The 24,275-nt window shown below is 36.9% G+C and overlaps 1 protein-coding gene across 1 annotated transcript in view; it reads left to right on the top strand.

Annotated features, from left to right (window-relative positions):
* The window catches only part of MYO16 (myosin XVI), a 407,151-nt gene that overhangs the window by 93,705 nt on the left and 289,171 nt on the right, over positions 1 to 24,275 (top strand). The window contains exons 6-9 of the mRNA XM_060079968.1: positions 1,463 to 1,588; positions 12,902 to 12,977; positions 16,311 to 16,464; positions 21,182 to 21,332. Of these exons, the coding sequence (XP_059935951.1) occupies positions 1,463 to 1,588; positions 12,902 to 12,977; positions 16,311 to 16,464; positions 21,182 to 21,332 (507 nt within the window). The remainder of the gene's footprint in view (positions 1 to 1,462; positions 1,589 to 12,901; positions 12,978 to 16,310; positions 16,465 to 21,181; positions 21,333 to 24,275) is intronic.

The raw sequence follows: 24,275 nt of genomic DNA on the forward strand, positions 1-24,275 counted from the left end.
TTGGGTGAGAGTTGGGCTAAGTTCTGAATGGTGGAACCGGAGTTTTGCTACATGGAAAACAAATCTACTCACGAAGGGGTTGATCCTATGAACTTTGCATCATTAGTATGAGGCGCTAACCAACTAGTGGACCCATTCTTCATGCAGGCTTATGCTACAAGTGAACATCTGAAATCCAGATGTTAGTGCATATAGCAGGGTAACTTGCCGGTCACTGACTGATTATTCAAATAATATGAAATAAATTTAGAAGCAGGAGAAAGATGAGTTCTTTAGGAAAATACGTAAAATCCTATTTCTCTAAAATATCTGTGGATATATCATTCTAGGGATGGTTTGCTGGAATGTTAACGAGATGAATTCTGTGTAACCAAGTGTGACAATCTCTTAATGTTTATACCTTAAGTTAGATTGAATTATTTGTTGTTCTAATGTAGTTGAAATTACATACAAAACATAAATATATAAATGTCACTGTAGATTGAAGAGCATAATTAAGTCCAAAGATAGAAAAGCAAACTTTTTTCTGAATTTTATCAAAATTTATATTGAATAAGCCCTTTTGACTTTACTGTAATCTTGTCTTTGTAATAAAAATGACAAGAAGTCGAGCTACAAGATTCCATGCTACAAAACCTAAAAGTTGTTGTTTTTACTACTTTTAAATTAGTTCTTCTTTTTCCTTTCCTTATAGATTCCTCTTCTTAATTATTATGATTACAAATTCCACCATGTAGTTACTTAATAACCTAGTTTAAATTGAGGAAGATGATAATTTTCTTACAAATAAAGCCTGTTGCCAAGAAACAGGAATTCCCCCATAGGAAAATTTGAAACATTCCTCCAAACCCTGATCTCATCGTGGTAGTTCCTGAGGCTTCATTTCTAAGCTTCAGTTTGCATTGAGAAACTCAACTGGGAGAATATTAAAATGTATTAGCTACATAATCATTTTAGAGCTTGTTGGCATTAATTCATCCTTTCTAGTGCTCCTGTCCTTTTTACATGTATGTAACCATGGCAGTGATCACATTTCCTGTGGTCATTTATATCTTTGAGTCCCCCTCCTGTAACACCAAATACAGGGCTGGAATTTTAGAGCTAGTCAGTACATGTGTGACTTTGGGGCAAGAAGTGGTAAATCACTGAGATATTATATTTTGTATTTACAAGTATTCAGATTATAGTAGAAAGGGGCACTGGAGAGGGAAATAGGAATTACATGGAAAAGGGCACATTGTCAGGGTCAGAAGGAAAATAATAAATAATTAACCCATAACCCTTTTTTCAAAGAATGATGACATCCACTCATACCAAATAAAATTACATATGTGTTCTTTTTAAAAGGTCTCTGTGTTTTAGACCCAATAATTTATTAAATGGGTGTCTTTCAACCACTGAATAAACTACGTTGCTGTCCCTGATTTTTTAAGTTAAATGACAAAATATCTCTTCGTTGCAGTTGCATATGGCATGTGCAAGTGGCTACAAGGAAGTGGTATGTCTTCTTCTGGAACATGGCGGGGATCTCAATGTAGCAGATAATCAGTACTGGACCCCACTCCACTTGGCAGCAAAGTATGGCCAGGTAAAATAATGTTCTGGGTTATTTTTAAAGAATTATTTTATGATCAATGCATCATTTCATATTTTGTTTTGTTTTCAGATTATGTACTAACATTATGTAACTTGACTTTTAATGGAATCGTCTTACTAAACAAATATGTTTGTGGTTGAAAGAAAACATTTACTTTTAGAAGGACACATTCATAACCTACATTCCTCAGAACTCTGCGTGTTGTAGTCAGAATCATTGGAGAAATAATCAAAACTTATAAACATTCTTTATAGAATGGACTTAATACTATTTTCTTAATATTATATAGTTCTTATCAGCATACAGTTTCATGAGTCTAGGGTAATTGTGTTTGTTTTCTACAGTTAGTAGATATAAAGCAAAATTACATTTTATATTTTATTTTTCTCTATAAATTATATTTCATTTTAATGTATGAAGGATGGGTAGCAGAGTTCTTTCTCTGAATTGATGCTTGGTTGTAGCTAATATATCTTGAGTTACTATTGCACAAACTAATTTCTCACTAGATACTAATATACCATGAAGAAGAAGCAAACTTTAACTTCTAAATAATTTATATGGGTGAATGTGATCCAGCAGTGTTCATAATAATTTATCAATATTACAACTGATTTACAAAAAATACATAATATGTTATGTTAAAGAAAGCCTTAGTGGTAATAGTAGAAAATATAACTCAGGTTACATATATATGGAGATTTAAGCTAAACTTGTTGATGTCCAAACATTAGCTTGTGGTAACAATCTCACTCACAGAATTTATAGTAAGTTAAATCCCTTAGATACTAACCAGTGTGCAAAATATCTGTCATACAATTTGAGTCATGCAACTGTTGAATAAATTGAAAACATTTGCATCTCAACCATCGTAGGAAAAGCATATTGCTTGGGAAGGTCTTCCAAACTAATAAGAACATTGTTTGTTTTGATGACATTTCCTGTAGGAAATAGATTCATTCATTCAGTAAATATTTTTATCAGGCTACTAATAACTCCAAATCTGTGCTTCTAGCAAGTGAGTGTGTGCATAAGTGAATGGTTGGGTTAATGAGATATGGCTGGATGTAGCTGAAATTATTGGCCTCAGGAGTCCAGGTTTCCCAGGTCTCACTAGGATCACAGGAGTATCGGGGCATCAAAAGTATACCATCAGGACATTAGTAATACTTGCTAGCACAGCAGCATCCCGGGATACGCTGGGTGAGAAGTTTTGTCATTTGTAAAAAATAGAGAAGTGAACATATTAGCAAGTACTCTTTCCTTGAACACAACTTATTGGCCTGTAGTGATGAGGTAGTAATCAGTAAATTATCAAAATGTGCCCATTGTAGTCTGAGATTGCTTCTGGAAGGAGTTAAATCTGAAAGTGGTAAAGTGTAGCAGAACACTACCAAACTTGAATGAATCATTTTAACCAATTTTTCACTTTGACTGGTTGGGCTTTTAGATTTTGGACCAGGTATCATTGCAAAGAGGAGCTCATTGTTTCCCTTTAACCACTTTCATAAGAGAATCAACTCAGGGGAAATAGGACTAGATTTAACAAAATGTTTTTAAAAACATGCCTTGGACTAAATATATCACTTTCTGTTACCAGACATTTAAATGGTTTTTTTCAGGACTCAGTGTATGGTTTTTGTTTTATTTAACTGCAGCTTAAATGAAATGTTTGGTATGAGTTGATACATTTTATTTGCTGTTGTATTTTTCAGTTCTGTGATTTCCATTTGGTTCTGTCTTATAACTTCTATGTCTTTGATGAGGTGTTCTATTTTATCCTTTGTTTCAAGAGAATTTGTAATTGCTTCTTAAAGCATTCTTATGATGGCTGCTTTAAAATCATCATCAAATAATTCCAGCATGATTCATCCTGCTTTTGGTGTCAGTTAATTGTCTTAGTCAAATTATGATTTTCTGATTTTGGTATGACCATGATAAGTGATTTTTAATTGCTTCTTGGACATTTTGGCTATTTTGCTTGGAGAATCTTGGTCCTATATATATATTCTATTTTAGCAGGCAGTCACCCTGCTTAGGTTTAGCATTCAGGTTCCAGTCTACCTGAGTGGGAGGTGGATCCAATGACAGTTTAATTTTCAGGCCCTTCCAGGTATTATTTTGGTATGATTGGTTTATCTGGTGCCCCTGGAGTTCCTACTGGTTTCTTCTGGTGTCCCAAAAGGGGTAGAAGGGGTTTCCTCAGGCCAGACTGCCCCATGTCTCTGGGTGGGGTAGGAGAATCTCCACGGGGACAAAAGACTTTCAGGGCTGGAGGCCTCTGGAGCATGCACCCCCAACTTGCAGGTGCCATCCCCTCCCCAGCCACCCTTGTCTCTCTTTGGGGAGGGGCATCTCAGTCTCAGTGGAAAAAGAGTGCCTGCTCTGACACTTAGTGTTAACAGGGTCATGGTGCTGTATTCACCTGATATTGTCAGGGAGACATGGTTTAAAAGGGGGCAGGATGCCTCTACCTGGGCCCCCTTCTGTCACTGGGTTGGACTGGGAAACACTGGGTCCAGGGTTGCCTTCTTCTATTGGGTGTAAGGACATAGGCTACCCTGCCCGTCCATGAGTTCTCCCTTCTATGGGTCCTGAGTCACCTTCCTCCTTGGATCTTTCAGAGTTCTTCTTGGGTTGCTTGTTATTTCCATGGTTTATTATAATTAGCAGAGAGGACCAGTAAGAAATCAATCTAAGTGGGTGGGTTTTAAAACAACTGCTTCTGTTTACAAAAAATACTTATTTATGAAAGACCTGTAAAACTTGATGTAAGACACATAAGCCCAATACAACTGCTGCTTCCTTCATAAAGCTTCCTGGAACTTTTGTCACACAAAAGTCATAAGATAGAATAATCACTGATGGATAAGGTAGAGGATGAGAGGATATCGGTATTCCACCCTATTACCTATCACATTCCAAAAATTTCCCAAACTTTGGGTTTTCTGAAACTATGTTTACAGCCTAGAGAAACATAGTCATGAACTTATATGGGAAATACGATTCAAAAGCTGCACTTACTTTGTAAAATGCAGAGTAATTAAGGTGAATGTTTTTATTACCGTATTCCCAGTGTACCAGCTACATTCCCAACGCTTACCATTTATTAATGATTAATGGTAAATTAATGAAGAAACACTTTCCAATTGCTGCATTTTTTTTCAAAATCAGCTGCACAATATCTGACCCCAACTTTTAAAAAACATAATTTTAGGGGGGTTCCTATTTTGTCTTCTATTTCCCAGAAACTCCTCCCACATACACATACACACCATAGGTCATTCTGCACATCTCAGGGATTCAACCAGCTTTGCTCTGAGGATTTCCATGGCCTGGCACTGGCTCTAGCACCAGCCACCCCTCACTGTCTGTAGGAGCCTAACCAGCCTTGCTGATTCTTCCTCCCTAGAGCCTGGCCCCAGGTTCTTCAATCACTGAGAACCATCAACTTCTGTTAAAAGAGGATTTTTACATAGCTTGGAAGATTGGTGAGAATGATGAAGGCAAATGCATCAGACCATCTGTGCCCATGTGTCCAGGTCAATTGGTCCAGCTGCTAGATTCACAGAGACAGATGTCCAACAAACAGTTTTCCAGAAATGGCCATTGATAGTGTACAGATAAGGCAGATTTAAGAAACAATCTCACCTTTACCCTCTGCTTCTCTAGAAAATGACTCACCATTAATTGAGTATTTTCTAAATCCTTCAACATTTTGATGCCAAGGAGAGGGTCTGAAGATCATATATCTTTTCCATTTTGCTCCATTAAACCTACTCAAATGGGGTCTCCACCAGAACGTAAGCTCCAACACAGCAGAGACTTTACCTGTGTTGCCCAGCATGCTTTCTTGGTGTCCAGCAGAGCAGCTGAAGGGCTTGAATGGACAAATCCATCAGCCAAGAACTAGAAGCAAAGCTTGAACACTGAAAGGTAGAGTGGGGTTTTTCCGTTAGAATACATGATATCAAAACCAGAATACTCTTCCTCGATTTAGACTCAGAAAACAATGAGAGATTTCTGTTAATAGAGGATTTTGAGTAAACTGTATCTTGATTATTTTGTCAAGAAAATACCATATGATGTCTTGAATTGTTTTTAAACATTGTTCGCCCATAAAAATACCATTTCATATTCATTTTGGAAATGATATTTTAGAAAGAGGTATTATTTGGATATCAATTTATAGGCATGAGAGATTTATAATTCTCTAAAGAAATTTACTGTAAATAAATATACCTCAGTTCAGGGAAAACTTTAGAAATGGTAACATTTTAGAGAGACTAATGATATTTTTACAGACCTTCATCACAACTTCAGTTTCTTATAAATATCTTACAAGTATAAATGTCTTTTGGAGAAGGCAGTCCATAACTTATAACAGTATTTATAATTGACATGTATACTGGGATTTATAACTGACATGCATACATATTTTAAAATTTGCCTTTCTAAATATATTAACTTCTCCAGTGAGAAAAAAAGAGATGCCTGTTCTCGTTTAAAACTAGGAACTGAATAAGTTATGTGAGCAGTAAGTCCTTTGATTTTACAATTTTTTATGAGTTGTACATAAAATAAAATTCTATTCTAGCCTTATACATATTTTTAGTGTTTATAATAGGATTGGCAATGCTACAACAAAAGATAAGAAAATAACTATACAAATGCTAAAATCTAAATCTCCTTCCCTTCAAAAGTATCTTGAATCACACAACCTGCATATCTTGATGTTCAAAGGAGTCGTTTGTATTCTTAAATACATTTTACCCAAGTACCTAAGAATTGAGATATATTCAGAGTTTTTATTCTTTAGATATGTCTTTTTCCATTGAGAAAAACAAAAAACACTCTCTGGTACCCAGCTGAGCATCAAATATTGATAAACTCAGTGCTGGATCCTAGGTTCCCTCTCTTCTCAATGTTTACACGTCTTTAGGGAATCTCACACCTGCAACTTCAAATGCTCTACATGATCACAGCCCCCAAAGCCTTTTCTTGTTTTTCTCTCAAGTTCCCAGCCCGTGAGGACCACTGCCTGGTGGGTAATCTCTATCAGTGTGCCCTCAAACCCAACTTGTGTACAAAGGGAATTATCATCTTCTTTTCCCCAGTCTGTTGTCCCTTTTGTGTGTCACCATTTACTCATCACACACCTGGGCATTATCGTTTTCCTGCCTCTCCCATAACTAAGAAGCCACTGAGCCCAGAAACTCCTCCTTAGTGAATAGCTTTGAGCTGTATGAGTTATAACCAAAACCGATTAATCTGTACATCCTCACTGCCTCTGCCTTCACCCAGTGCATCAGCCTCTCTGCCTCTGGATCAGCCCTTCAGCCTCCTAATGGAGTCCTCTCCCCCTCCTCCACTCCATTCTCAACAATGTGGCTACAGCAAGCTTTCTAAATGCAAATATAATAGAACTATTCGATCCACCATCCTTTCCATTGCTGCTGATATAAAATACCTACTCCATCACACATGAGTCCCCATGGGCCAGGAATTCCACTTAATTCTACTGCTGTTTTTTTCCTATTCCCCCCACCAGGTTAGAGGATATGGCTATATTGAACTTCTTTCGATTTCTGGAATATACCACCATGTACATCCTTTTCATGTTCATTGCTTTTCTTGAAATTGTTGAGTGGTTAAATCTTCCCTGCCCTGCAGGACTCCCCTGAGTTGTCAGTTCACTGGTTGTCTTTTCTACCTTCTTGGATCCCAGTGTGATGCCCCCGTCATGCACCCTACGTAGCACCTCTATCCCCCATACCACATCACTTATCATATGCTGGAATTATCTCTTATATTTGTTCGTATTGACCTTCTAGTTTGTGAGAACTGAGTGCAGGTACAATGTCTATTTCTTTATCTGCATGGGGCTGGCACAGAACACTCAGTTACTACTTATTCATGAGAGAGTCAGTGAATGTCCAGGAGGCTTAGCAGATGCTTGTCTGTCTCAGTGCATCACTGAACACATGTGTGAAGAGACGGTGGGTGAGCACACACCTCGAGACTGGTGGGCCAACAGGAGAAATCCTCAAGGAGATATCCAGGAGTACCTGGGCATGAGCAGTGCGTTGGGGAGGGCTGGACATAGAGATTTGTGATAGATGACTCAAAGAGATCACGCACAGTGGAGGGGGAGTTCAATGAAGGGTAAAACAGGATGGGCGGCACCACCTTTAATAGTCTAAAGAGTTCATCAGAGGAATATTTTTATATTTTAGATCCGAAATTTTTCAGATGGCTCTGAGTTAGAGGCATTTACCTATTTTGATGTAGAGTATGAACCAATGAGTATAGGATATGCAAATTCTGAATTCCCAAAGATGTTTAACATAATTTCTCTTTATTAAGTGAAACAATCTCTTTTAGCTTCTGAACTAGGAATTCGACTATCTCTGAATGCTCAATTTTTCTTTTCTTTTTTTTTTTTACTTTTTAAAGAAGTAATTTAAATGACCATCAAGGAATTAATTTTGCTGAATTTATCCAAACTGAAATACAATTGTCCAAAGAATGAGCAAAGTCCATAGCCAGTAATTTGTGTGAGTTTAAATTTCAGCTTGAATATATTTTCTATCAGCCACACAGAGCCTCCTTTGACACACACAGAGACACCGAATCACACACACACACACACACACACACACACACAGAATGTCAGCCACCTTACCCTCTGATAGTTTTGGTGATTATAAAGTTCTTGTAATAGTGGAGATGAATCTTTGTTGGGTTCACACTTTACCTACGCACATTGAAGTAATTTACCTAAAGATCTTACCTGAAGATTAAACAAATATTGCAGACTACTCTGAAATGGAAATCAGTACTGCCCTGCTTAATTTAGTTCTGGGACATGCCTCACTCATTTCTAACTGGAAGCACGTGGGAAATACTGACTTTAAGAAGAATGGAATTCCCCAAGTGAGAGAATCTTCTTCATTCCACACATGAATGTTGTTTTTACAGGCCCGAAATAAAATGGAAGTACTTTTGTGGTCATAGAGTTTCATGTAGGAAACCATTTGCTTTGACAACTTAAATGCTTTCTGCAGGTACGGGGAAGCTGTGGAGAGAGGTAATTTGTAGAGAGATTGCCCAAGTTTCTCTTTGGAGTTCTGTAAAGAGTGAATTAAATTTAGAAATGCAAAGTAATTGTTATATGCTCCTACAATCGGACATTTTTGTCAGAAAATGAAAGCTTTTAGGTACTGCTGTTTTTTTCAAAATTGTGAAAAACAAGGACAATCTTACATAATTCTCGGCTTTGCATTTTTTCTTTTTTCTTTTCTTTCTGCTTTTCTTCCTCCCTTCATTCTTCTTTTCCTTGCTTTTTCCCTCCCTCCCTCCTGCTTTTCTCTTTTCCTTCTTCCCTCCCTCCATCTTTTCCTCCCTTCTTCCCTTCCTTTCCTATGGTTGAAAAGCAAGCAAATCTATCAAATTTTTGCTACAAAACAAAACTCTTTTCTATACCCATTTTGATGTCCTGGGACCCTGCTCTATATATTCTGCCTTTCAGGTTTTGAGAGAACATCTATGTCTTTAGGAAACTGTATATATTTGGAAATAAAAATAAACCCTAAATATAAGCAGTCTGCTGTAACATGATTTAAGTGTTAAAGATATATTTTATGTTCTTTAAAACCAAACACTGATTTGCAGTGGACTTGTGGGAAAGCTAGCAATGGCGCAAACTATTTAAAATCTAATTAATTTTACAATGAGAACACCAACAAGAGCAATAATTGATGGGTGGGGAGATACTTTGGAATGTCTGAGCAGAGTGCTTGCATGGGTGGAGAATGACTGGCAAATGTCACAAAAACAACAAAGCCACAGATCAGAAAAGCCAGTCCCCTTCTACTCAATATAATAAACCAAGAAATGGAAACACAAACTTAGGAAAAGAGAAAGAATAAAAATTCCAAAGGAATCTCCAAAATTAAGAAGAAAAATAACATTGAAAACATAAAATATATAGGGATATTTTTTACATAAGATATGTAAGATTTCTACACTGGAAACTATACAACAATATTATATAATTATAAACAATATAATTAAAAAGTAAAGAAGACCTAAATAAATGAGGTGGTAAGCCATATTCATGTGTTGAGACAGTGACTATTATTATGATCTTGTTACCGACCCTTTCAAGTTGGTCCCCAACAAGGGTCCTCCTTCCTGTCTTGCTGACACCAATAGAATAGGACCGAGTTGGGTTCAGAAGCAAAGGGAAGCTTTATTCTTTTTAAAAAATTTTTATTGAGGTATAGTTGATTTACAGTGTTGTGTTAATTTCTGCTGTACAGCAAAGTGATTCAGTTGTATATCTATATATTCTTTTTCATATTCTTTTCCGTTGTGGTTTATTACAGGATATGGAATATGGTTCTCTGTGGGGAAGCTTTATTCTTTGATCAGAGAACGTAGAGGCGCGGGTGTGGCTGGTTATAGGGATCTCTCAGTGGGAGGGGTTGGAGTTCTGTGCGGGGGCGGGTAGCGCAGGTGCATTTATTGCTCACAGCTCCAGTGCCGGGTGCCCACTACCATTTTGGACAAGGTGTGGTGGGCGGTGCTTCTGTGCAAGGCCCTCAGAGCTGAGGTGTCCTGAGTGCAGCCATTTGGCCCCAGGAACTCTGGTCTGAAGGGCTGGGTGCGAGCCTTCTGCCCGCGGCTCCCTGTGAGCCAGTGAAGCTGGGCTAAGTACAGAAGAAGAGGTTAGACGTTATCTTATCCCCTAGATTCCATCTAATTTTCCCCCCGGGATGCCAGTGGGTTTTGCTGAGAATAGTACCTGTGGAAGGCAGAATAGTGGCCCCCAAATCTGTCCACACCCTCATCACCAGAACCTGTCAATATATTACCTGACAAGGCAGAAGAACTTTGCAGCTGTGGTTAAGTTAAAGATCTCGGCATGGGAAGGGATCTCACGGTGGGCCCACTGTAATCACTGAGCCCCTAAAAGCAGAGATGCGTTCCTGGCTGAGGGCTGGTGGGAAATGCGGCAATGGAAATGGTCAGGGAGGTGCGACACTGCTGGTCTGGAGATGAAGAAGGGGCCCCCAGCCAGGGAATGTGGGTGCCTCTGGAAGCTGGAAAAGTCAGGACACAGATGCTCCCTTGGGGCCAGAAGGAAACAATGCTGCCAATGCCCTGGTTTTAACCCAGTGAGACCGGTGTCAGACTTCTGACCCACAGAAGTGTAAGATAGTTATTATTTATCGTTTAAACTACTAAGTTTGTGGTAAGTTTTTATGACAGCCATGTAAAGCTAATATAGGATCTATTTACTTCAAGCAATCCCAATCAAAATACTATAGCCTTTCTTACAGAAATTGAAAATTCATTCTAAGGTTTATATGGAAATGCAGAGGACCTATATAGACAATATTATCTTGAAAAAAAATGAGATACTTTTTTCAAGAATATAAGTTTTTTACTTATTTCAAGACTGCCTCAAAAGCAGTTCAATAAGAAAAAATAGTCTTTTTAACAAATACTGCTGAGAAACAAAGGATGCTGGACCCAAATTCACCTTAAGCCTTTAGGTGCCATTTACAAAAATTCACTTGAGATGGACCATAGACATAAAAGTTCAAATTATAAAGTTTTTAGAAGGAAATGTATTATGATATTGTCATGGCCTTTGAGTAGGCAAAGAGTTATTTGAACCTAAAAAGCACTAACAACTAAAGAAAAAAATATATATATGAAAGTTATGCATAAACGGAAGTAAAACAAATTTTAAAAATCCCGTTCATCAAAAGACATTTTTAAAAATATGAATAGGCAAGCCATAGAATGGGAGGAATTATTGGTAATACATATATCTGACAAATGTATCTAGAACATATAGATCAAAAATTCAAAGAAAAACACTTCAGTAATAAATGGGCAAAAAATTCTTGAATAGATATTTCACAAAAGAAAATATAAGAATGGAACTAAAGCACTTGAGGAGGTGTTCAATGTCATTGTCATCAGGGAAATGCAAGTTAAACTATACTGGGTTACTACTTCTTTCCCAGTATAGTAGCTCAATTTTTTTAAATGACAATATCAAGTGTTAGGGAGGATGTGAATCTAGCAATATGTAAATAGCTGGTCATAAAATTATTAAACAGAATGTGGAACAAAAGGAAATCTGGTTGGCAGTGGGAGTGTAAACTTGAACTCTTTGAAAAAAAAAAATTGGAGCAATCTCATCACTTGAACATGACCAGACCTTTATGCCAGCAATTTCAGTCCTAAGTACATTTATCCTGAAGAAATTCTTGAACATGTACACTAAGAGATATAAACTAGAATATTTATAGCAACATTATTTGTAAATATAGGTTGCAATGGCTTGAATGTCCACTGAGAAGAAGGTGGATAAATTGTGATGTATTTGTACAATGCAGTTCTGTGCAGCCAAACAAATAAATGAAGCTTGGTTAAACCCATCACCTCAAAAATGCAGTGTTAATTCATGAAAGCAAAGCACAGAAGAATATATACACCAGGATTTCATTTCTATAAATGAGACAGAACAGATGAAACCAAAGCGATGTGTTGATAGGGATACTTCTTAAGTAAGGTCTAAGCTTACAAAGAAAACATAGTAATGGTTAACATAAAATTCATGATGGTGGTCAACTCTGGGAAGTAGGAACAAGGATAATTTGGGAAAAGAATACACAAACATACTATGAATGACATTTTAAAAACTTGGGTGCACTGGACTCTATTTCATTATTTGCTCTTTCAATGGTACCTATCCCTTATACATATGCTTTGTATGTACTATGTATTTTATAATAAACTTTGAAAAATATATTAATCTCTCATCAAGTTGCTTTATTCATATAACTTGAGGTGAAGTTTTTCTAATTGTCCATTGGATCGTAGGTTCATATTGTCCATGATGCTGTAATGGATGGACAGTAACAAGAAGTGTGACTTTCATGAATTGTTAAATTAAAACAAAACACACTGTAACATGTGATTCCTCCCATTAGGTGCCCTAAAATAAACGTGAAAGGCATTAAGTGAACCTTTTCAAATCCTCAATGACTTAACCCACTTGATGAGTAATTTTTTATTTGAATGCGTTAATTGATAAAACAGTTTGAATGTCATTAAAAAAACAGGAAATGGAGAGAGTAAGAAACATTTAGCATAGTAGGTTATGCTAATGCATTCTCATTCAACCAGTGCCTCTGGAGGATAGCAACTTTGGATTATTTACTGATGAATCTTAAGTATCCAGCATAATCTTTCCTATTTCAATTACCTTTAATGTTTCAGGCAAACCTGGTGAAACTTCTTCTGATGCATCAGGCAAATCCACACCTATTGAACTGCAATGAGGAGAAGGCTTCAGGTAGGTTATGAGCATCCTGGACCACTGAGCAGTTACTGTCTTCTTCCCATCATGTTGAAGTTGCTGACCCATCACTGACACAGCTACAAAGTGAGTCAGCCTCTCCTGAGATGCTCTGTGAAACCCAACCCAGTTCAAGCATGATTCACAAACTCCTGTGCACTGCTACGTTACAGGCATCTGTCAGAGAGCCGTTAAGTTTATAGGGACTTCATTGCAGTGTGTTTTTTGGGCTTTAAATTTCCCGGGCAGTGATTCCTGCAGTGTCACTTACTTTAAAATATATTTTTTCTGTTATTTAACTAGTTTCTTACCATACCAAATACATGCTTGTTCATTAGGGTATTTTTAAATGGTAAGAGTATTTTTTTTTGTGTGCAGATATTTATACTGCAAGCAATAGAGACTAACATTCTCAACCTAATTTAAAACTTTGAAAATATTAATGTTACTTATTTTTTATTTATTTATTTATTTATTTATTTTTGTGGTACGCGGGCCTCTCACTGTTGTGGCCTCTCCCGTTGTGGAGCACAGGCTCCAGACACGCAGGCTCAGCGGCATGGCTCACGGTCCTAGCCTCTCCGCGGCATGTGGGATCTTCCCGGACCGGGACATGAACCCGTGTCCCCTGTATCAGCAGGCGGACTCTCAAGCACTGCGCCACCAAGGAAGCCCTACTTATTTTTTAATAAATATCTTTTTGAAATTTTCTAGAGTCCTTTTTACCACTCTTTTAAAAAGTGGGTACTACATTAATTTTCTAGTTTTTAAAACTTGACAACAATGTTACTACCTGTAAGTTACTTTTGGTATATTAAAAATAAGAATTCTAAATAACAAAGAGAAAAGTCTTGCATAAGTAACAAAATAATGTAAAAATGTTGAAGGTATTAATTGATCTGAATAACATAAATATACTTATTCTTCTTGTTTTTGTACCTCTACTAACCTAAAAGCACTTCACACCTGAGATTTCTTATTTCATGTGCTTCTAGGAGTATAATTACCTGATAAACCTCCCGTTTAAGACAGAATGGGAGATTTGCTCTATTTCTTATTTTATTGGAATTAAGTATCAATGCTTAATGTTTATTGATCTTATTTGCTAAAAATAAATTGGAGATTTAACAAACTATAAGATGGCTTAATAGTCCTAAACTTTAGAACCACGCTAATATTAATAATAGGGTAGTGACCTTACTATTATCTACAAACATTTGCCTAATGGTAAATATTGGAAGAGTACATAGAAATTTGTTGCTTTCTCCTATCTTTTTTCAAAAATATTTTTATTGTACGTATAAACCCCGTCCTCTGTTAACTCTAGATCTAACAGGAGATCACATTTTTCCAGATAGTATTTCTGGCTTTTTTCCCAAAGAATGGAATATATCATTGACCCTGGACTGCATGGACTCTGTCTATCACACTTTGACCTTTTAAGTCTAGTGTCAATTCCACCAAAACAGACACTCAAGGCAATTGACAATGACAGTCCCAGTGCCCCGGGAGTGACCAAGCTGCTGGTCTAGATTCTGCCCTGACCAACACAGGCCTAGTGTCTGATGACTCTCTTAGACAATTTTGCCCACGTTGGTCACGCAAAGCCTAGCATCAGTATAATCAGTTCTCTGTGCCATGTTGGTCATGAGAGACACAGTGATGGGACCACAGGAGGCTCTCAGTAAACATTTGTTGATTAGTTTCAGGTAGATGCAGGATATACCAACAACAAGAAGAAGGAACCACATAAAATGATAGTGCAGAAAACAATAAACTAGACACCCATATTGTGGCCAAGCACATGAAAATCATCATCAGTGCTATATATTTTAAAAAAAATTATTGTAATATAGTCGCTTTACTATGTTGTGTTAGTTTCTACTGTACAGCAAAGTGAATCAGCTATATGTATACATATATCCCCTCTTTTTTGGCTTTCCATCCCATTTAGGTCACCACAGAGCACTGAGTAGAGTTCCCTATGCTATACAGTAGGTTCTCATTAGTTATCTATTTTATACATAGTAGTGTATATATGTCAATCCCAATCTCCCAATTCATCCCACCACTGCTTCCCCCTTGGTATCCATACACTTGTTCTCTACGTTTGTGTCTCTATTTCTGCTTTGTAAATGAGATCCTCTCTACCAGTTTTTTCAGATTCCACACATATGAGTTAATATACGATAATTGTTTTTCTCTTTCTGACTTATTTCACTCTGTATGACAGTCTCTAGGTCCATCCACGTCTCTACAAATGACCCTTTTTATGGCTGAGTAATACTATATTATGTTCTTGTTATTTTGAGCTTCTTGAATTTGAAATGGACACACAAAAAATTATCTGAGGGATAAAAGCAGTTTGAGGTATAGCTGTTACTTGGTATGGAAATAATCTCCCAAGAAGAGGATGCTAAGCTGTCTCCTACTCATTACGCAGATATGATTTAATCTAAAACAAATGATGATGAAATCCTGGCATCAATATCTTCTTGTGGTATCTGAATTACCTCACTCAGCCCATAAAGCCACATAACTGAAGTTCATGGACACAAGAAGTCACGCAGTTTGGTCATGGGGGTTGGAAAGGCGTAGCCACAGCCATTAGGTTCTTACTTGTTATTAATGTGATTTTCCTTCAGGATGTATCGATTTTCAGTTTCAGTTGTTGTAGGCGTAAATTTGATTAATGCACAGCTGTATTGCTGCTCAAGTATGTTCAGATGTCACTGTTAACATGTCATTTGTAAGGAAATATAATTATTTTTATGTCAGATTGAAAAAGAAATCCCACCAGATCACAGAGAGAGGCCAGACCCACTGTTTTAAAAACACAACTGAGTAGTTATTTGTACAGCTACCCAGTTAGTAGAATGCTTATAGAATGCCTACTCCATGTTTTATAAGAGCCCAGTCATTGGGAGGGTGTAGCTATTTTCCTCTTTTGATTCACATTCACCAGGATGAAGGAAGGCTTTCACGGAGAATAAAACGACATTAAGTTCTCTCAAGCTTAGCTTCTCAGTGATTTCACATTTTACCTGTGACTACTAAGTGGATATTATTTTTATACTATGTCATTTTATATTTTTATATTAGATCATTTTATATTACGTCATGTAATTAAATATGCCACTGATGTAACATAAAATAGTCTTTAAAAATGGTGGCACTGCCATTTTATTCCCACCATAAACTTTTAGTGTTTTTTGTTTTGCCTCATGCGTTGATAAATTTTAGCATGTTACATATCAGAATTATTGAAAGTAAATAGTTTTGTGGGATGTTCCCACTCACTGGTTCTGATTGCCTTATTCTTACCCGTAGATGTTGCCGCATCTGAGTTTATTGAGGAAATGCTGCTGAAAGCCGAGTCTGCCTGGGAAGAAAGAATGCAAGAGCCTTCCTGTGTTCAGACCTTGGCCCAAGAGGAACCCTATGAAGAGATCATCCCTGACTTTCCAGCCCTTCCCAGCAAGCTGTAAGTGCCTTCTGCCTAGTGATAAAGTCGTAGACCTTGGTCCTTGAAGAGTTAGTTATTCTCCTTTGTCACCCTCTCTGGTCACCAGGCATTTTTCAATCAGTATTAAGTCTGTCTCTCCACCAAAAATTAGAAGATTGAAGCTGCATATCAACATTTACCAAAAGATACTTGTGGATAGTAATGAGTTAGGCATGAAAACCCTCTGACTTTTTAATATTACCATTTCAGTTCTTCTTTCAATTTGTCATCACGAGACCAAAGATACTATTTTAAACACATTCCATGTTTTAAACTAAACTGATATATAAGGTTTCCAATAACTATCATCATGACTAAATTTCCTCAAGTAGGAAGTATAAATATTCATTTTTTCTCTCTTAAGTATAAAACTAATGATTTCTTGTTATCTAAAATATGGCCTAAATACTGACACATGCTATAAAGGAGATGAACCTTGAAAACATTATGCTAAGTGAAGGAAGTCAGACACAAAAGGCCACATAGTGTATGACTGAATTTATATGAAATGTCTGGAATTAGCAAATGCATAGAAACAGAAAGTATATTAGTGGTTGGATGAATGAGGTGAGAGGAAAATAGGAAGTGACTCTGAATGGATATGGGATTTCTTTGGGGGGATGACGGAAGTATTCTGGAAGTAGAAGTGATGGTTACACACATCTGTGAATGTGCGGAAAAGCACTGACTTCTACACCTCGAAAGTGTGAATTTTGTGTTATGTAGATTATGTCTCAATGAGATAAATAAATGCATAAAGAAAAAAACATTTGAAGTCAAAACCAAAATCTGCTGTATCTAAGCAGTGGGACCTTGAGGAAGGTTCTTCCTATCTCTGACCCTGTGTCTTGCCTAGTGATGGAGACTATGTCTAACATTGGAGCATTTGGGGGTTCCCTGAATAAAAAGCACCATCTGGGCTTCCCTGGTGGCGCAGTGGTTGAGAATCTGCCTGCTAATGCAGGGGACACGGGTTTGAGCCCTGGTTGGGGAGGATCTCACATGCCGTGGAGCAACTAGGCCTGTGAGCCACAACTACTAAGCCTGCGCATCTGGAGCCTGTGCTCCACAACAAGAGAGGCAGCGATAGTGAGAGGCCCGTGCACCATGATGAAGAGTGGACCCCGCTTGCCACAACTAGAGAAAGCCCTCGCCCAGAAACAAAGACCCAACACAGCAAAAATAAATTAATAAACTCCTACCCCCAACATCTTCTAAAAAAAAGAAAAAGAAAGCACCGTCTGGGTTCTGGACCATCTGAGAGGTAATCAAACAGTAAAGATGGAGGCCAAATCACCCCTGATCAGGGATGGAGGATGCATCAGAGGACGTGACTGCATGTGGTGGCTGAAAGGGTTTATAAAGTTATCCCATTATTAGGCAGCTTGGCCAAGTAAGTCCAAGTGTAGCCATCCACTTAGGCCCGTCAGTGTTGCCTGCTCCCACCCCCCATGAGACAGGGGGCAAGGAGAACTGGTGCACACGGGAAGCGTGGATTCTGTTTGCCATGAGCAATAAGTCCACCATCTGTTATCCCAGCATCTCTCGTCTTCTGCATCTGTTCATACAAGAGTAATAGGCTAACCTGTTAGCTTGTAAGTAGATTCCCAGAAACTTCAAGTAATACTGTTGCCTGCTTATTACCAGGGTCATTGAGCTAAGCCCTTGATGTGCATTATGTTGGTAATCCGTCACTCCAGGCCTGTGTTTCAGTTGCTTTTACAGAGTGGTTATGTAACCAGCCTGAGGTGGCCGAGCCAGGCATCAAACTTTGTAGCTTTTCTGACTCAATAATGTATGTTTGTTGCAGCTCTACTATACCATGCCACCTCTTTTTAATATATGACCCCCTACCCTGTTGCCTACTTGAAAATATCATCAATGACTACAAAACATCATCATCCAGAGTTCAGAGGAAGTAAACTGACCTCACATTTCTGTAAACGCGTTCTTCAGCTATTCCCGATTTTGCCTCAGACCTGGACCTAACTCAGCCCGTTCGTTAGTCTGTCTTTATTTGCATTTTCCTAGACGCCAGCACGGCTGGAAGGTGACACAGAGATGGGCTGCAGAACAGTGAATGAGACTTGTGGTTACTGAAGGAAGTCCTTCAGATGATTCCCTTCCTCCCCATCAGGGTTAATCTAAAACCATCATTTGTATTCCTATAGACTAACAACTAGAGATTGAAATAAAAATACATTGGTAGTGGCATAAAACATGCAATGTATCAGAATACATCTAACAAATAATTTGCAAGATTTTAATGCTGAAAACTACAAAATACTGATGAGAAAATTAATGAAGATCAAAATTAATGGAGAAATATACTGTGTTTATGGATGACAAAATTTGACATTGTTATTAGGTAAATTCTCCCCAAATTAACTTATATTTTGAACGCAGTGCTAATCAAAATTCCAGAAATTTTTATAAAAACTGACAAATAGATTCTAAAATGTATATGAAAATGCTAAACCTCAAATGGCTTCAATAATTTTGAAAAAGAAAACAAAATTAATGACTCACATTGCCTGATTTCAAGTCTTGCTCTGAAAGTACATTACTCAAGAAAATGTAATATTGGTGTAAGAATAGGTTATTATATCAGTGGAATACAATGGAGTGTCCCAAAGTAGGCCTGCACATATATGGTCAGTTGATTTTCAATAAAGATGTCCAGGTAATTGGATGGGGACAGATGTTCTTTTCAAAACGGATGCTGGAACATTTGGACAGAAATACGAAGAAATAATGAAACTTGACCCATATACAGCACCATATAAAAAAAGCCACTCATAATGAATTGTAGACCTAAGTGTGAAGCATAAAACTATAACATTTCTGGAATAAAACCTAGGAGAAAACCCTATTGACCTTGGGTTTGGGAAAGAATTTTTAGATAAGATACAAGAGGCACAAACCATAAGAGAAAATATATTCCTCGAAACTTATTGTTAAAAAAATAAAAAGACAGGATACATACTGGGAGAAAATATTTGCCACATGTGTATCTGATAAAGGACTCGAATCCAAAATATATAAACTCAATAATATGACACCAAAGAATCCAGTAAAAAAAAAAATGGGGATTTGAACTTACACTTTACCAGAGAAGGGATTCTTGTGTCAAATAACCACATTGAAATGCAAATAAAAGCCACAGGGAGAAGCCACTAACACACCCACTGGAGTGGATTAAAAAAACAACAAAAAAAGACAAGTTCTGTCGAGGATGTGAAGCAAGTAGGACTCCAACCCACACATGGGGGAAGCACCAATGAATGGTTCAGACCCTGAGGAGAGTTTGGAGTCTCTCCTAGGTATGCAGCCAAGAAAAATGAAAGCATATGTTGTATGTCACCACAAACACCTGTGCGTGAATGTGTATAGAAGCTCCATTTACAATTGACAAAAACTGGACAAACCCAAATGTTTGGTGAATGGACGGCCAAAGTGCAGTGCATCCCACAGGAAGACACTACCCAGTGATAAACAATGACAAACTTGATACATGCAGCAGCATGAATGAATCTCAAAAACATGTTAAGTAAAGGAAGCCAGGAACAAAAGGCTACATGCTCTGTGATTTCTTTCACATGACATTTTAGAAAAAACAAAACTATAGTGAAAGAAATAATTAGCCATGGTTACAAGGGGCAGGGGGTTAGGGAAAACAATTGACTTCAAAGAGCAGGCACAAAGAGCCATTTGGGAGTGACAAAAATTCTATGTGTTGCTGATTATGTGGGTTACACAAATGTATATACATATATATATATAATCATCTATATATAATTATGTGTATGTAGACAAAACTCATGCAACTGTACATCTACAGAGTGAATTTTACTATTTGTAAATACCTCCATAAAACTGAAAATTTAAAAAACCAACAAAATGCATTAAGCTTTAATTAGAATCACAACTACTATTGTAAGACACACGAAATAATTATGTTTCTATATATTTCACTTGATTAAATATGTATGTATTTCTGCTTTATGGTCACATTTAGGAAAGTACATTTTTAGATTTTACTGTACTAAAGTGCTACAATACAAATTAAACATACGGATTGTGTTTATTTTTTATGAACTTGCCTTTCTTTTGGCAACAGTGTCTATGGAAGAACAAAAAATGAAGTAGGTTTTATTTTATTTTTTTGCCTAGCCTGAGCTGTAAAGGAGTAATAAAACGTATTGTTTGTAACATTGCAGTCCTTAAGCATGTTGTTTATTTTTAATTCCCCTATTATTATTTCTTCACAAACTCTTAACTATTGTCCATGATTGTATAACATATTAAAATCCTGTATGAACAGTATTTTACTTAATTCTAGAATTTTGCCTTCACTTGTTTGCATTCATTCACATTTAAATATTTTGCTTAGTTCAATCATGCATTTCCACCTTAGCTTTTCAATTGCTCATTGATTTGTCTAAGTCTTATATCCATTCATAAACATTTTCTTCTCAGGTTGAAATGAATATATTTTTTCTTTTAAGGGTGAAATTGAATGAAATCTGGGGCTAATAGAAAAGTTTACAGATCTCTCATTGATTTTACCTGCAGTGTTGACACTGTTTCTTATCTGAATTAAACAACTTTCTATAATCGGCTGTCCAGTCCTGGTAATTTTTTATTGATATGGCAATGTTAGAAGACTAATCATAGCATTGATTTTTTCCTCCAGCAGCCCCCTGGCATTGCCAATTGCTAAGCAAGACAGTATGCTGGAAAAAGACATTATGTTCAAAGATGCAACAAAAGGTCTGTGCAAGGGACAATCTCAGGACAGTACTCCCGAAAATACCACCGTGAATGGCCCCACCAAACCTGATCAGGTAACTATACCCTTATTGCATGTCTGCTAGTGTTGCATCCTATTACATCATGCCTTAAAGTCCAACTTTTCAAAAACAAACACCTACTAATTTTAATTCAAATAAAAATTAATGAGTGCAAATGTTAATATTTGGTTTGAAATGTCCATATATAAATTGTTATGGTATTATACTGACCATTAACAAACTTAACTGCTATGTGTTTTTACAAGAATTTGAATTTTATAGTCTTGATTTACCAGGAATGGAAGTTCAGCCAATACGTTAATTCCTGAATATTTCCAGTTATGTCATTAGTCATCATTTTGATTATTATGTAGATTGTTTTCTGTTTCTTACAAATATCAAACATTTTACATAACAAGAAGAAGGACAAACCAATCACTGTGTCACTTATCCTTAAAAGCAACTGTGATGGTGTTTTGTGTGTGTGTGCCTGTGTGCCCCAGTGTCCAAGTGATCAGAGATCACTTTGAGGAGCTTGGAGTTATAGAAATTAGTGTACTTTTTGCTATCATTCCCACAGAAATAAATGATTTTTATATGTTTCATGTTTTATAAACGGCAGAGTAATTTTCTGAATGTCACAGTAATCCCTGAAAATGTTTTGTTTCACTGTGTCTCATTTTGAATGTTTTAAGGACAATTTATTGAGGTTTTCCAAAGATTCTCTTTTCAAAATTTAAATTTCATTATTTTTTGTTATTTTCAAATAACAAATTATTTTTGTAATTTTGAAATACCTTTACATTTTAGTAGGTATACTTATCAGCTCAGGCTGCCATAACAAAATACCACAAACTGGGTGGCTTGAACAACAGAGATTATTTTCTCACAGTTCTGGAGACTGGAAGTCTAAGATCAAGGCTCTGGCTGATTCAGTTTCTGGTGAATGTCTTCTTTCTGGTTTGCAGGTGGCCTCTTTGTCTTCACATGGTAGACAGAGAGAAAAAACAACCTATCTGGTGTCTTTTATAAGGACACTAATCCTATAGGATCAGGGCCCCACCATTATAATCTCATTCAACCTTTATAACTTCCTAAAGGCCCATCTCCAAACAGTGTCACAAGCTGGTTAGAGCCTCAGCATACGAGTCTGGGGGGACACAATTCAGTCCATAGTGGTAGGCAATTGAGTGTTAGGTGAAATTTAAGGCAAAGCTTTTTCTTAACTTTTTTAAAGGTCCTATGAACTTTCTGTAAACTTAAATACATATTATTAAGTGAAAGAGTCCAATCTGAAAAGGCTACATACTATATGATTCTATTATTTGACATTCTGGAAAAGGCAAAACTATGGAGATAGTAAAAATATTAGAGGTTACCAGGGGTCAGGGCAGGGAAATAAATAGGTGGAGCACAGGGAGATTTTAGGGCAGTGAAACTACTCTGTATGACACTGTAAGGGTAGATACATGATATTATACATCTGTCCAAATCCATAGAATGTACAAAACCAAGAGTGACCCTGACGTAAACTATGGGCTTTGGATGATGATGATGTGTCAGTGTAGGCTCGTCAGTGGTAACAGAGGTACCACCCTGGAGAGGGATGTTGATAACCGGGAAGGCTATGCATGAGTGGGGCCAGGGGTATATGGGAAATTTCTGTACCTTCCTCTCAATTTTGCTGTGAATCTAATATAGCTCTAAAAAATAATATCTTTTTAAAAAATGAGAGGACATTCACAGCATAACGTCAAGTGTAATCCTTGCTGAATGACTCTTCAGTTTTTAATGTAAGCTCTTTATAATTGTATCCTAGACATTAAAAGCAGCTGTAATCATGTTCTATTGATCTGGTATTAAACAAGGAGAGGCTAGTATTCAGGTTTCATGTGCATATATTATCTGTGTAATATTCACTCACATCTCCCACTGTGTGCATCATGCTGTCATTCATTCTTGGTCATGAGGTGCTTGGATTCTTGGGAGGACTGTCCTCACTCACACTTCACAGGAGGGCTTTAGAAAAGCCTTGTCAAAGCAATAAAGTTCCCATTCACATTTTAAAGAGAAACACATTGTGTAGAATTCAAGTTGAAACAAAACCCACAGCATCTCTCCTTTCAGATTTTTAGAAAATGTAGGCCTTATCAAATGGTAACTCCATACATGAATATTCAAGACTTGATTTAAATTTTTTTTGGTTCTGATAGTCACCAAAATTCACATTCGCTTTATAATATCTCTGAGAATGTAGAATTCTTCTTAAGATGCTTAAAAATGTGTGACATTCTTCCTTCTTTTCACTTTTTGTTCTGTTTTCAGCTCCCATTCCTCCTCTCCCCTGTCCTCTTCCATTCTCTTCCTAATTTCCTAACTGCTTAACTTCTTCTTTCTCTTCCTCCCTCTCTTCTTTCCTTTCACAGTATATTTATTTAAATTTGGTTCCAGCTTAAAATTCAGGTCAAAGTTTTATTCCCTTTAGCAAAGGCATGTTTTCCTGGGAGTAAAGAGACAGGAGGATGGAGTCAGGCAGATTTGCTCTGGCTCAGGTCTGCTTGTGGAGCTCTGTGACTCTAGAAGCCCCTTAATCTCCCTAAGCCCCATCTGTAAAATGGGAACATAGTACTCACCTTATTTGGTTGTTTTGAAGATGACAAAAGACTAAAGCTATAAGGTGACAACACAATTACCAAGAATAAACAAAAACTCAGCAAGACATATTTATTGTTTTTATTACTGTTATTTATATAGACTGACTGTAAGGTTTTGCCATAGTGGTTGAATCATCTATCCACTAATTTATCTGCTCTTAATTCATGTAATTCCAGTTGACACTGAGTTTTCTTTTTTTCAATGTAAGTATAGATTATTTTAAAAATAATAATATAAAATAATACTTTCAGAGCTTACAAAAGCTTTCACCTATAATATCTTTTTTTTGAATTTTATTTATTTTTTATACAGCAGGTTCTTATTATTTATCTGTTTTATACA

This window comes from Mesoplodon densirostris, chromosome 17, assembly GCF_025265405.1.
Source record: "Mesoplodon densirostris isolate mMesDen1 chromosome 17, mMesDen1 primary haplotype, whole genome shotgun sequence".
In the NCBI taxonomy this organism is placed as follows: domain Eukaryota; kingdom Metazoa; phylum Chordata; class Mammalia; order Artiodactyla; family Ziphiidae; genus Mesoplodon; species Mesoplodon densirostris.